We start from the raw sequence: 16,097 nt of genomic DNA, 5'->3' as shown, positions 1-16,097 counted from the left end.
AAACTATCTTTACACATTGAGCTTTGGTGCTATGAGTGAGATTACCCTCAAACAATATATTTGCTATGCATTGTAGTCCATTAGTACCTGAACCAGTTGAATAGTCATGGCACAATGGCTGACATTATAAAGTTAAATAAATTAGTTGTTTATCTTATATTAATTTTAGGGGCTTTTGAAGTAACTTGTGCAATTTAATGTTGAATCTATACTTTGTAAATTGAATTACACAAAGTGTCAGTAACCTAAAGAAAACATAAAAGGGAAAAAATGAAAATCTGAAAAACTATGTAAACAGAGCATATGTTGTATGTGAAAATAATCTATCTACATCCCACACAAGTGGAGAGACCATCCTTTGAGCCATATGTATTTCAACAAGAGATACAACCACAAGACCATATTGTCCACGAGCACTGCGGTCTAAAGAAAACCCTCGTCTTACTTTTGTTGTGAAACAGTGTTCATCTGTTTGAGCTATTTCCATCTCTGATTCCTTTGTGAGCTTACAGGAAAGCACAGGTCCGCTGCATCCCTTGAGATGCTAAATCTCGACATCACAAAGACAAACAACATCTGTTTACTCTCAAAAACTCTCTAGCAGAGCTGCTGCCATGGTGGAGATATCACACATGCAGGCTGAACAAAGCAGTAAGGTGTCTCTATCACACTGTGATCCCCATACTGAATCGTGTTTTAGAGAGATACCCTATAAAGTTTACTTTGCTTGAATTGTCTGGGCTCCTTTACAGGGATAGTCAGATAGTCATAGTTCACAGGGGAATCAAGCTGAGCATTTATGGGACCAACTTTAGCATATAGGGACCTGTTTTCATACCAGTGCAGATTGACCATCAGCAAAATGACACTTTATCTTTTGTTGGGCAGAAATCGATTTTTTTGCACCTGCTTCTATTTGGTAATATTTTTGGCTCGCCATGAAATTGCTTTCACTCAAAAGTGCAAGAAGCACTATAGAGAGGAGTTTAAAAAAAAATCAGGTGTGGCAGTGCAGTTTTGGTGTCAAAATAACTGATCCCTAGCATACTCTGACCAGGTTTTAGAGCTGTCTCAGTTTTTCCCTGTTTTGTTTGTCTTAAACGGACAGTTCACCCCAAAATCAAAACTACATATTTTTCCTCTTAACTGTAGTGCTATTTATCAGTCTAGATTGTTTTGATATAAGTTGCCCAGTGTAGGAGATATTGCCTTAGAGATGTCTGCCTTGTTCTGAATATAATGGAACTAGATGGCAATGTGTCTTTCCAGAACTCGACTCGGTTATATAATCTACAGACCTGGTTATGAGCAGTTTCACATAGAAACTATTACTATTACCCACATAAACCAAACAACCTTCACAATCACACAGACTTCTTACACCTAGTTTATGCCTGCCTTCTGAATTTTCTAACCAATAGACAAGTTGACATGGATATCAAAAATGTAACACATGCCACAATGCAATAATCATGTGATCATTCAACAAACTATCTTTTAAATCTGGTAGACCATACTATGTTTTTGGTTTACCATATTTGTGCAGGTATTTAAATGCAGAAACAATGCTGCTACACATTGCAAGTTGGAGCAAAACTTGCTGGTTAATTGCAGTTGTATGATTCAAATGCAAAAATAATAATTTGATGGATAAACAGCATCAAAGTAAATGGAATTCTAAACCCTCTAATGGTGGAAATGATTCACTTTGCAGAATACTGATGTTATTGTGCGTGTGTGTGCTGGTGTGCTCAACCATAGCTGGTTACCACCATTGAGACATAAAACATTCATAGCAGATGTGACCAAGGCATCACAGAACAGGAAGTTGGATCCCCCAGGGGCTCTGACACACACACACACACACACACACACACACACACACACACACACACACACACACACATACACACACTTGAGCCAATCAGCCTTAATAATCGCTGTTTTGTTTTATTGACAATCAGCTTCTGAATATATACTGTACCTGCAGGCACCAAAAATGGACAGAACACACACACACACACACACACACACACACACACACACACACACACATACACATACACATGCTGCCAGGAGATAGAGCTCTGCGTGAGCCGCAACCCATCACACATACACACACATACTGTACTCTAGCTCCAAGGCCAACACATTATATGATACTATGAGTGTATTAGTGATGGAGCATGTACACACTTGCCACTAGAGTAGCTATAAATGTCTCAACTCACAGCATGCTCTTTGGGCCGGCATGCCACCAGCAGCTAGCCCCCCACCCAGTGTTACTGACAGCACATAGAGTAAATTAGCCCAACTGGCTTGACCTAACCACATGAGGTGTGAGCACAGTCTGAAAGTGTCTCCCTCCAAAAACCTGCAACATCAAATCAGCACTAAAACAAGCCTCAACAGCCAACACTCCCTGCCTTTTGGCTTCAGGCCTCACACATTCAAAACCACAGTTACAGCAAAACTAGTGAGATAGAATATTTGACATCATTATTGTAATACATTTATAATATATTTCATACAGAAAGGGAAACATTGCCTTGATTTTAATAAGAAAGAACCAATTCTATATTAATTAAACTGCAGAACTTGCTTTTTTGCCTCCCTAGAATCAAAGGGATTTTTGCATTTTAGCTTTCACTTTCACTGCACGTCTTATAGTGAACTAAGTAATTGTTATTCCAGTGACTAAACGAGCGACTCAATTGGACCAATCTATGTGTGGCAGCAGGTTCTGACATGTACTTTATGCTATGAGCTCAGGATGGAGCCATACTTCTGCTTCTGCTTTGGGTCCACCAATCCTGCTTCTCTGCTCTTGTATAAAATCAACATCAACCATGGTGGAAGATGGAGCAGCGGCCTCTTGCTCCACACTGGTGAACGGGGTAACCGCACATTTCTGCATGCTGCGCTGCAGGGTTGTGTAAGCCTGTCAAGCTGTTAGAGCCCATGCTCACAGAACTAGGGTTAAAATGCATCTATCCCCAATACTGTGCATGGATAACCCCAGCTCATACCTCCCCTTATGACTTTCAAACACATGCACAATTCATTTCTGACGAGGACGTATTTATCCCATGTAGTGTGTATTACATTATACAGTAGAGTCATACATACTAATCTAGTCCGTCTGTTGATTTGATTACATGAACACTAATTAGAGCCAGCAGCATTGAAATCTAATCAGTTACACGGTTTGGCCGAGTTCTAGATGGGTAGATGAAACCTTCAAGACTATGGCAGAACAGTCAGTTGTTGTTATTGCTGACATCAACAGGGAATCTGAATGAGTCATGTTGTACAGTAAGATGTGTGACATATAATAGGAAGCTCAGATAGGAGCTCAGTCATGAGACAAACTTGATAGACATAGTTAAATGTAGTTTTCAAAATAACTACCCTACAATCCCTAGAGCATATCAAGTTTTATAAAAGTTTTATTAGCAACAGAAAGGAATGTTGTAGCAGTGCACTGTGAACATTAAATGAAAGCTGAAGCTCTGATCTTTTCATTGATGTGGCGTGTCAGTCACCATACAGTACGTTGGAATGGATCTTACAGCCTCTAGCCTAAATGGCAGGCACTGTAATTCTGACAAATACTGCCAGCCTGCCAGGAAATGGAAAAGGTAGATTGTATTCTCTGTTTATTGAAGAAGTGTATCAATCACAGGCTATGGCTCATAGAACATTCGGTGTAGATTCAGAAGCAATATAAGCCATTTATCAATAGCAATAAATCAAAGAGAATTTCACTAGTTTAATAATAACTCGCTACCACTCCTCTTATCTAATCTCACTCTATATTTGTTTTCTCACAGTAAACTTTGATTCTCCTCTTGAAATATTCCCTTCTATTCGTAGTTTTGCAACTTAGCAAGCAATAAGTTGTTGCTCTCAGCAATTTCACACACTTGTGAAAAGGTTATGTAGCAAATAATAGATAGATAGATAGATAGATAGATAGATAGATAGATAGATAGATAGATAGATAGAAAAGAAAGAATGCACTACAACATTGCAGCCGCATTCTCATCAGATGGTGCATATTAGAATAGTAGCTCGTCAGCAGCCTCCCAAAACAATAAAACAGCAGTCGACAGACAGCTTAGCCCATCAGCACACTGTTAAATTACAGCCATCAGCAACCCCCCCCACCCCTCTGGATCTAAACTCTCATCTCTAGCACCAGGAGAACAATCTGCAGAGTAATTAGCTTCCACCAACAGACAGTTACAAAGAGAAGGACGACGTTTGGCTTGATTAAATTATTAAACCACACAAACAAAAAACAAAAGCAGCATCAAAGAGGCACTGCGGCTCTCCTTCAAAGCTCCTCGCTGTTCCCTAAATACAGAATACAGAGAACGTGTTCTCCCAAGCCACTAGTTGGCATAATTAGCTAAATGTGTGCATTTGTGCACGAGTGTGTGTTTGTGTGTGTGTGATTGGACCCATTCCTTCAACTGCTATCTAAAATAACCAAGTGGTTAACGACAACATGATGCCAGGGAGCCCCCCCCCCCTTTACCCACCCACTTCCCACGCCAACGTACACACACACATCACACGCGTCTACACACATTAAACAATACTCTAATTACAACATTTATAACTCCCCCTTGCCTCCTGCGTTTCCCCAACCCCCAACCCACAAATCTGTGGATCTGGAATTGAATTTAGCCCAAGTTGAGGGCTACGCTGGCATGAAAAGACTATTTGATTAGAACGGCAGTTGTTTCATTTGTGGCACAGCAGATTGCAGAGCCTCTCTATCCGGTGTGCAATCTGTATTCATTACTCAGTGTAAAAGGATGATCCATGTCCTGACACCAGGCTCATCATTTCATGCAGATGCACAGCAGCTCCACAAGGCCCTTACCAGGCCACCATACCATGCCTTCCCCTGAAACCTTAGCAATACTCTACTCCGTTCCCCACCTATATCGGAATAGAAGATTTTGGCTATTTCGCTAAGCTCTAGTTAGTGGGTTAAAAATTGACACAAGAACGTATTAAATATGTAGGTCAAACTAATATAAATTGCAGCATGTCAGACATTGCCATTAATGATTAATAACATAAATCAGCAATGTTAAATTAATACTTGCTAGAAAATTGGGCAAAGTATTCGTAACATTATTACTCTTTTTAATGTTCCATTTAGCTGTACCATTATTACATGTACAAGAAATGTTGAAAAATAGATGTTCCATATACTAATAAAACTTATTTCTAAAGAGCCAATGATATCTCAAAAGAACAGTTTACAGCACCTCACTCCTGTCATTTCTCTCTCTTCCCTCCTCCTTTACCCCTTTCTTTTTATTCCGTGCTGTGGCTGGCAACCCAGTTCTCTCTATTCAAGGACTGCAAAGGCCTGCTGGCCCCCTGCCACCACCAGCCTCCAAGTCAAAACTTGAAAATGCCCTTTTTCATGTGTATAGGAATTAATCTGCACTAGTCTTATCCTGTGGTATAGACCTGCAGCCACAAAAATATCAAAAGTTTGCCAACACTCTCTCGCGCACTTGACTGCTCTTTGCACTTTGAGCCCTGATTCGCGAAATTAGCGGCTAGAGTCCACTTTGGCAACATCTCACTCCGCCCTGCTGCTGTGCTTCGAATGGATGGCCCACTGATGACTGTCCTGATGGGCACACAAACCAAACCCACTACAGATGTTCCCTTTCCGGCCAAACATGTCACACCTACAAGCTGTTTCATGACATATCACACATAAACAAAAGCAGAGGTCCCAAACTTCCATATGTTCACGTGACTGTAGGTGTTTGTACTTTGTACAGAGTATTATGACAGATCAAGAGGAAAAACTGTAGTATTAGACATTGTATTTACGTCCCTGGAAACTGTGAGCTTAGAGCTATGCATGTATCTCTTCTGTTTGAATAAAGTGAATCCAAATGAGTAATAAAAGTGTCTTTATTTCAAAACATGCCCTTAAGCTTTGTGCCTCATTTTTAGAGTGAATCAAGCTAAAAATAAAGCAATGAATTTTGATAAGGAACCTTGCGTTAGCAGAGATAACCCAGGGAAAACTAATTTTGCTATCAGGGAGACAATTGGAAAATTCATTCTGTGCTGTTGTCATATCCTTTTGTTCATGTCATTATGAAGTGATCTGGGGAGCATCAGCCTTGACAATAACGAACGATGCTTTAGTTCACCTTAACAGAACAAGGTCACTCACGATACCCTATGCTCTCTGACACAACTGTCTGATGTCTTGTATGTCTTTCAAAACTGCACACGTCTTTCTACAACTTCCCTCCGGGGTTTGAAACTAGCATTCTAAAGTTTCTGGGCCTGTGTGGTGTGTTTGTGAAGTGAAATAATCCCTTTGGCAGAGTCACACAGAAGCAAATGTCTCTCCTTTGGAGACTGTAGAGAGGAGAAGCTTAAAAAAATGAACTTCCAAAGAAGAAGAAGACCACAAGCACAGGACACATGCATATCTACCTTGTGCCATATGCTGCAGAGGCAGAAGGGGAAGAAAAGGCAATGCAAAGGACTACAAAATGACATGGCCAGCCAGAGTCTTTAAAACAGACAGGGAAAGAAGACAAGCAGACCTGTTGACAAGCATGTAAGTGGTTTTGTGTGTGTGAGTTTGACTTTGTGAGTGAGCATGAGCCCCTACCTTGTGTATTTTGAGGACAGTATGGGTAGACCTGATAAACGTGCAGGAGTCTAATCCTAAACTTAAAGCTATATATCCAGCAAGGCCTCCCATGGGCAGACCCACAGTGGTCCAGCCACAAGAACCCGCTACCAAAAAGCTGTCTGCAGTGCACACTATGCCAGCCATGGAGTGTCCCTACACACTTCTGGGAGTGAAGTTCAATGTGTTGATCCGCACAGACATGGCCTTCTACACCAGAACATTGTCCAGGAGCTGTTGAAGCAGTGAGCTCAGATAAGAACCTCTATTATGCAGGCTGGCATTGATGTTACACACCCAGACCAGCAGCTGACTTCCCAGCAGTGCTGCCAACATGCTCTATTTAGGATGGGAGGGAAATGCATTGCCTACATGAACAAGTCATTTCTCGTAAATACACCACTCCTCCTGCTCCTCCTCCTATACCCTCTCTTCCTGCTTCTGTCTCTTCTCTATGGGGGGAAAAATCAATGTGCACTACATCCATTACCCTGCTCTTGCGCTGCTCTCTGTCTCTCACTCACTCTCCTTTACTTTATTCTTTTTTCTCTGCTTTTGCACAAGACATCAGCATATTAATGATGTATCTTTCAAACTGATAAGTAAATTACACATTTAGAAAATGACACTTTGTACAGAGGATGTTTGAAGGCCTTTTAAACCCAATTAGGCATTATGACGTGTGATATCAGATAGAATATTGTACTCATTTATAAAACTAGCCCAATCACAGTCTGTGAAAAACAGCAGCTGCATAAAAAGAGGAATGGTTGATTAGCGTCACCAAGACATGATCCATAATGGCTCCGTTTTAACATCCTTTTTAATGTTTAACTTCAGCTTCCATCCGACTTTTCTTCTCGACAAATGATGTAACATTGTTGATAATGAATTTAAATAGGTGAGCATTGTCTGAAACAGTAAAGTGATGATGTCTCTTTAGGGATTAGAGGTAACACATGGCCTTTTCTGCTCCAGTTCGTCCTCTTTCCTGATTATGGAGAGTAACCGCCCTGCACTGTGCTTTTCCCTGGACAAGTGAGGCTTACAAATCACCCCTGCAGCAGTTGGAAGAGCTGGACGAGTTGGAGGCGCTCGGCGCAAGGTTTTACTGCCTGTCTTCTATGAATGGCTCCCTGAAGGCTCCTATGATAAAAGCTCACAGTCATGCCCTTCACGGAGCCTGACATCAAGCACACCCCTACAGCAGAATGGAACAGCATATCAACTCAACTACTGGTTTCTGGTCATAAATAGGCAGAAGTAGAAATGAAATAGCAGCAGCTGGATGGCTTATGATATAACTTAAGTTTAAGTGTAACTTATAAATACACTCAGTTTGGACATTGAACGCAAAACATTTTTAAAGGTCCAATGTTGTTGAGTTCTTGTTATTGTATTCAAAGTAAATGAGATAGGGAAACATCTTCAGAGTCTTTGCCCTCTGCTCCAACATACATTGTGCAGCACAGAATGTGAGTTAGTAAGTCAACAATGGCTAAACTTCAACATGCTTGGAGAATTCAGGTTTGTTTATATCAATTCTATCTTTGTAGGATGACCAAGACAGGTAGATCAGATCATTTATTTATGTTTCCAAAAGGCAAGATAAGCAGCTATATTGGTAATAAAATCAGCTACAACAATAAATTTAGATACAGCGATTATAAAAAATCACCCACAAATATGACTGAAGCTTATAGTTAAATATGACTCCATATATCAAACCACTATAAACAAACAACTAATTTTCATCGCTGCTGTAACTGTATTATCATTCCTTACTTTTCCTACCTTCTCATTACCTGTCAGAGATGTTCACAAGTAATTTTTTGGAAGTCCAAGTTGAGTCTCAATTCTTTGAGCTCGAGTCCAAGTCAAGTCTCAAGTCTTTTGCAACAAGTCCAAGTCAAGTCTCAAGTCTCTGGCCGTCTGATCTGTCCCTAACACTGTATTGTTAAATCTTATGAATTCAAAGCATGTCCTGTAGCTACCATCCATACAGTACAGTATCAAAATCTGTTGCAGGATAACTTTATGGGGTCTACTAAACACATCCCTCTAGCCCTCGGACCTGGTGAGATATTAACCTAAGTCTGTCACATCATATGGATACAACTATAAAGATACTATTTGCCTGTTCCCAGCATTAGCACAACACTTTGCAATGGTTAGCTTGTTACCTGTGACGATATATGCTAAATGTAACGTCTCTTTCACTCAAAAAAATGTCTAATGTCGAGTGGAAATCAAGAGAATAGTGGCAGTGCCAAACCAGTTACAGAACAACATGCATCTCAGTGTCAGTCCAAATTACGCATATATATATATATATATATATATATATATATATATATATAAGCAGTTTGAACTCACTGATGTAATGCCATTTATTTTCTGGCATTTTTTAAGTGTTAGTAGGCTCAGTGAAACTGAGTCCAGCGTGAGGGAGATCCGACTCAGAGGAGGAGAGGTTAGTGAGGCCAGCGTCTCCATGGCAGGTGACAGTGCGCACGGATCCGATGCGCCACGCATGGAAGAAATAATGAAATAGTAAACATAGGCACATAGGCATAGCGCATGCGTTACGTTGCACATTATGGCAAAGGGCAGGGGACATGCAGCTCGTCATATCTTTCCCCAACGTATATGTGCCAATAAAAGAAAATAGAAATACATGAGTAAATTTTGATTTAAAAAGCAATAATTGCATGAAAACAGGTTGTTGACGAGTCTCGAAGCTCAAGTCCAATAGTGTTGACGAACTGACCGAAGAGCCGGTTAATTAACCCGACCCGTGTGAACCGGGAGAATCGAGTGCCTTACGTCAATGAACCGACTCACTCCTGTTTTTTCTTTTACCTCATTCGTGCCGTTGTGTGTAGCTGGTATTCTTCTGCTACTGTGTGTGTATTAATCTAGCTCATTAGCGCCTCATAGTGGTGGTAGAATCAATCAGGAAATGAGCTACCTATACCGCGCACCAGGCTACTGAACAAGACCGAATGTAACCGTGCAACCGGCCATCTAGCTAATGTAATCAAGCGGTGTCTTGGTTCTCGGCAAGTTTGAGTTATTAACCAAGCCTTGTTTCTGGTACATCTTAGATGATTGTGTTCATGGCAATTCACACATTATCGATGGGGAAGTACATCACATACAAATACACGTCATGTTATCTTGGTAGTTACTTAAGTTAATGTTAGAGAAGTGAATGTTGCTACATGGTAGGTAGGCTGTCATGAGGAGACTGCGCACCAGGCTACTGAACGAGACCGTAAGGACCATAACCGAGGGTACTGCATGAGTCTATATTCAAACGGGTGTCTAGGTTCTTGGCAAGTTTGAGTTATCAACCGATCCCAGAAGCCTTTATGTCTCGTGCATTTTAGAATTGTGTTCATGGAAATTCATAGACTACATTACCAAGATGAAAGTATTATATCACATACAAATACACGTAATGCTATCTTGGTAGTTATGTTAAGTTAAATGTTAGAAGTGAATGTTGCTACATGGTAGTTAGACTGTCACGAGGAGACCACGCACCAGGCTACCGAATGTAACCATGGCCAGTGCATGAGTCTAGTGTCGGTCAGCATGAGTGTGTAAATAGTATGTCGAGACCGAATGTAACTGCAACCGCTTGAGTCTAATGTAATCAAGCGTTGTGTCTTGGTTCCTGGTGGGGGAAGTAAACGCGCGATAACCCTAACCCTTCATTTCACCATTTTAGTTTAGCATGTTAGGAGGCTAACATTTGCTAATTAGCAGTACACACCAAGTACAGCTGGATGGAAATGTTTTGCAGGTATTTGGTTATAAACGACACAATTAAGTTTTGACCTGATGATGGTGCCAGATGAGGAGTTACCAAAGTTATTAAAATACATTCGGAGGGGAACATGAATGTCGGATGGGTGCACTTTCTCGCCAAGACAGACACCAAAATTGCACTATGCCATCAGATTTTTGTCTCTCTGTGGTCCAGTAGAGACTCAGACCAAACACTCTGCACAAGTATTTTTTGCAAGACTTTTTCCCAGAGAAAATATGCCAAACCGAGCAGAACCTCAAATAGAGTCAAATGGTCCCGGCCATTGCAACCAACGTAACCAGAATTGGTCTGAGCTTTTTGAGGTAAGTGAGTAGATCGAAACACTGAAAAAAGAAAGGACATACAAAAAAGACACATTCATTCATCCAGCCATCCATCATAACCGGTGCTACGGTGAAGCCAATTTCCACAAAGCTGCTAAGCTGATTGAGGCAGACCAAATCTGTTTCACCAGCTTACATTCCTTCAAAATGGCCATCTCACTTCCAATATCACGGGCTTTTACTGTTCCCCATTCCCCTGGCTCAGGCTGAGAGTTAGCAAGGCTTAGCTGGATGAAACACTCGAACAGCCCAGTTCTCCCCTGGAACTCACTGATATCTCTATAGCACAGCCTCTCCCCACATAGCTACACTTAGTTGGTTTATTTACTCATGTTATTATTCTTTGTCTGTTTAATTTTTTGTTTCAAATCATAACAATACTACAGCTATTAGGATGTAAACCAAAGATTTATGTGAATGCTGACGATTGTAGGCACACAGACCCAATCTAATCACAGCCTCTGTGTGCACGCACGCACGCACGCACGCATGCACGCATGCACACACACACACACACACACACACACACACACACACACACACACACACACCTTGGCAAAATGCACAGGCAGCACTTAACCACAACACCTTCTACTGGAGTAGATTAAATTCACACAAGGCCTCTTTGAAGAAGGAAATTGGACAGATAAGAAACAGATTTCTATGAAAGAAGCTTGTGAGGGGACCTATAGAGAGAGAGCGTGGTCGTGTGTGATGAAAATGTTTGTTCACCTGTAAGCTTGCTCTTGCATGTGCCACTGTACATAGTGTAATCATATACAGTATGTGATATCAATCTTTTGTCGTTTATTGTGTCGTATTACACTCCCCACTCACTTTTCTCTCTGTTTCTCTCTCACACTTTCTCTGTCATTTTGCCACAACAGCAAATATCCTGTTGGCCCAGGCCGCAGAATGCTGGTGCTGGTCTATCTGGCCCTGGGATCGATCCGGCTCCAAGCCGAGGCCTCCCATTCATCTCAGAGCCATAAAATGTGATTAGTGCTGACTACAGCACTGCAGGGAGATGGCCTGATAGCTTCAGATAGGCTGGGTTGGACACTCTACAGGAAGACAGCAGCAACAGCATGCTGTGTGGATTCATCCTTGCCTTTTTTTTTTTTGCTCTATCGCTGTCTATTTGCTTTTTTCTCGCTTGTATCTTTGTCAATCTCTTTCTCCCTCCTTTTCTATCTTGTCTTCACACTGCCTCTCTTTAAACAAATTTTTTTTGTGTTTGCCTTATATCTAAGCCTGACAAGCTTGTATGAGCACAGATTACATAACAGCAGTCAAACTTAAAGGCCAATATTGTCACCCTGAAGCCACGCTCACTGTACCCACATACAGTGTATCTCTGTGGCATGTGACCACCTCTGTCAGCCAAGCACAGAGGTCAGAGTGGCAGAATCAAGCTCAAAGGCTGTGACAAGAAGTGAGGGAGGAAATAGAGAAGGAAATAAAGAAGAAACAACTTTGGCGGCGTTATGGGCACAGATTTCTAATGCACTGAGATGTTTAAGAGGACATTCTGGGAGGTATTGTGACATTTGTATGTGCAGGGTGCGATTTCCCGGGGGGGGGTGAGTGGGATCTCCCCCTTTCTGGTCTATATATCCCTGCCTCTGCTGAATTATTTTTATCCCCGGTGGAGACAAAATGTACCCCCCTCCCCCTCTTGGTGACGTATCAGTATCAGTGGCAGTTGGTAGTGTTTAACGTCAGCCGGCAATAGGTGACTGTGAGCTGGCTACAGGCACCGCCAGATGACGGTCCTTCAGGGGCCATGGTAGTTGATCTTGGCCAAGAAAAAGTGAGCAGCAAAGACAGTTAAGTTTAGGCACCAAAACTACTTTTAGGTAAAAGATCGTGGTTTGGAATAAAACACTCCCGAGGAACGAACAGGCATTTCCTGGATGAAAGTGTTGTGTTTTTCGCCGGGAAAGCAAACTCCGCTCCCCGGCTTGAAAGCGCTGTGTTTTATGTTGACATAAGTGTTTTGGCATGCCTGGCCGAGTGGCACTATCCATGGCATTGGAAGGGGGATTCAATTCTTGCATATTATTTTGTTGTGCATGATCAAAAAAACATCCCCCCCCCCCCCTGTGTTTTTTCACAAATAATAAATAAAATAAATGCTTATGTGTATGATTCTAGACTACTAACATCTTGAACTGTATCACATCTAAACCTAATATTATTTCATACTGGTAACATCTTTTGCTCACACCTTATGGACATAAAGTATCTTCGGAAAACAAACCTGAGCACACTGCTCCTGAATAATAATTTTCGAGGAAAACAAGGAATCTGCCATCATCTTAAAAATGATGATCTTTAAATCAGCTTACTTAGTTCTAGGGTGACCAATGTTAACAAATGTATTGTTTGTTTGTTTGTTCTTGTTTGCACAAGAGATAAGAATTCTTCTAAATAGTTATATTTATCATTTTATTATATTTATTTATATTTATGATCTCGTGCTACATTCGTAGGACTGCCTTTAATGCTAGGCCACCGAAAGCTCCTTACTATCTCTTTTGGTCATTTAATAATGAGCTTGTCCGTAATATTTTTACGTTTACGCTAGTTTATCAAACTAGATCTAACTAAATATTGTCTTATTTATGTAACACTAGACCTATAATACCATACCACTTAGTACATTTTTGCGAAGTTAAAAGTATGAAATTAACGTAAAGACTGTTCAATTTATATATCAATTGGATTTGTTTGTTGCGGTCATTAATCCTTAAAGTCCTGGTACTAACGGGGCATTCTCCGCAGCACTGGTGGGAGGAAATACTGAACTTATTGTTTGATTGAGTCAATATAGCACCCTTATAGTAGAAGCTTGTGTGTGTGTGTGTTGTGGTAGATAGAATGGAATTGGGAGAGAAACCCTTCTTTATGATCAATGGTAACAAGACCACAGCATGCTGACCTGTGTCTCACGGACGTTCTCCACTGTGAAGTTAAACCAGACTCTGAAGCGGGGGTTGCAGGTGTCAGGCCGGATGAAGAGGTCAAACTCAAACTCACTGATGTAGTCAACACGGCCAAGGTTCCCTGCAGAGACAGTGAAACAGCTTACATTAGCATTAAGCAGAAGTGAGCAGTCCACAACACAGAATCACAAATTTCCTCTGTATTCCTTAAAATTCACAATCAATGGACTCAAAACATTACAGACAGACAGACAGGCAATCACAAGACAAAATTATGCTACAAAAACACAACACAGCCTTACAAATTGAGGATCTACTTTCAAAGACAGACGTGTTAAATGGACAATTCTACCAATAGTGCTTCACTGTCATGGTGGTCTCCTGCCTGGTTTAATACTGTATCTACAGTATCTGCACATTTTAGTGCATTGGTAAGTCTTTCAAACCAAGACAATGCCTACAGAGAGCAGAAAGTATGAGGAGCAGAAAGACCAACAGACAGGGTTGATCCAGTCATCCATATCTGACACACAATATACTATCCACAGCAAAAGGATCCACATGATCAGTGGAAGTATAATTAATCCGATGGGAACTATTTTCCTGCTTCCAATTCTCATAGCTGTCTATAAGATGACTGGGTAGTAGATGATTACATGACAAGCATTCTAAATATAGGCCTTGTCTGTATCTTCTGATTCATTTGTGGACACATGTAGTGGAGACTCTTGCAGTGCATGCGCATTGCAAATGAATGATTGTAGAAAAAAGATTGGGGAAAAAGTGAGGAGAGTGTGTTAGCCTTCTTGTCAGAACTGCACAGAAAAATGACGAATTGACAGCTTATTTTCACTGCATGCTGTGCTTAACCCAATACATGAGACCAGTCAAGTCCAGGCAGCTGTTCCAAGAGTTACGTTCGCTGGCAAGCTGGATAAACTGCAAGGCTCAACGTCCCTCACAACTCTACATCAGGGAACTGTTGACCACCTGGTGGCAAGTAGTACCACAGCACCAGCACGCACACACAGACACAGCTGATTATAGACAGATGGGCTAACTACCACACTGTCAAAGTAGATCCCTCTCCTTCTGCCATCGGACAGAGCTAATCCACTAGTCAGCTTGCAACACACACTTTGCTCTACTCCATTGAAGCTACCCACAGAAGTGCTATCATTAGTTTATATAGGACTGCAGAAAACTACAAGGCGCTCGGAATATAAAAATATAAACAAGAGCAGTATTTCAGTTTAAAATGTTATATTTAACAAAGCATGCAACAGTAAAACACAAGCACCAAGATAGAAATTGAAGGGTTTTTGTGTAACAATGAGCTGACGATCCGTATTCACATGAAGCCCATCTACCAACAGCTTCCGCAGCTAGCACTAATAGTAAGTGGCGTCTCATTCCAGCACACTGGTGCCTTAAAGAAAATCTCTCCACTACTCTAACTATTAAGGGAGTGACTGAGCTATGCTGAAATATATAACCGTAAGAAGTATAACACAACATAAGAAAATCTGGTTATACAGACAATAAAAACAACAGGCAGAGAGGTGTCAGAGGGAGGGAGAGAGATGCAAGAAGTCTATCTGTTGATAAATGATGTGCTGAGGAAGACTTAATCATGTCTGCCTTTCTGTCTGTACATGTGTGCATGTCCCTGTATGTCAGAGAGTACATGCTCGAATAAGCTCTCTCCTGTTTTGGACACAACATTGTGAAAATAATTCTGCAATAATCTCGTATGTGTGGGCCGTCACATTTCAATGAGCACCTCTCAATGTAGCCACTCTAGATATCTACGTAGAAACGTAAAATAAGTATGTTACTGATGCATGTCTTCAACTACAACTTGTATTTACAACTTAGCACAAAAATATGTACAAAACTGAAATCAGTGATAACTCTCACAACATTGTCTATATATTGTTTTCACCTTACCAGAGTATTCAAAATCACGAGGTGAATTTAAAGTAGAGCAGGCGCACATATACTGAGAGGTTTATGCCTCGACGCAGAGGTCCAGGGTTCGAATCCAACCTGTGACGATTTCATGCATGTCTGTCCCCTCTCTCTCCCCTTTCTCACCTAGCTGTCCTGTCAAAAATTAAAGGTGGAAAAGCCCAAAAAATAATAAATAAATAAAAAATAAAAAGAAGTAGCAGGCAGGCTGGGACTAGCATTTTGGCTGGTTGGCAATGCAATCTGGAGCCATTGAAAGCAGATAAAGCCAAGAGCAGGCAGAGGGTTGAACCAGACCCAGCTGCAGCTAACAAGCATGGACA

General features: G+C 41.1%; 1 protein-coding gene across 3 annotated transcripts in view; it reads right to left on the bottom strand.

Annotated features, from left to right (window-relative positions):
• Positions 1-16,097, bottom strand: part of agbl4 (ATP/GTP binding protein-like 4) — a 461,627-nt gene that overhangs the window by 277,959 nt on the left and 167,571 nt on the right. For all 3 annotated transcript variants that reach the window (XM_036007246.1, XM_031307356.2, XM_031307355.2), the window contains one exon: positions 13,800-13,924. In XM_036007246.1, the coding sequence (XP_035863139.1) occupies positions 13,800-13,924 (125 nt within the window). The remainder of the gene's footprint in view (positions 1-13,799; positions 13,925-16,097) is intronic.

The sequence above is a fragment of the Sander lucioperca genome, chromosome 11 (assembly GCF_008315115.2).
Source record: "Sander lucioperca isolate FBNREF2018 chromosome 11, SLUC_FBN_1.2, whole genome shotgun sequence".
NCBI classification, from domain to species: domain Eukaryota; kingdom Metazoa; phylum Chordata; class Actinopteri; order Perciformes; family Percidae; genus Sander; species Sander lucioperca.
Note: the sequence above shows the minus strand (reverse complement) of the source record. Positions and strands in the feature narration are given on the sequence as shown.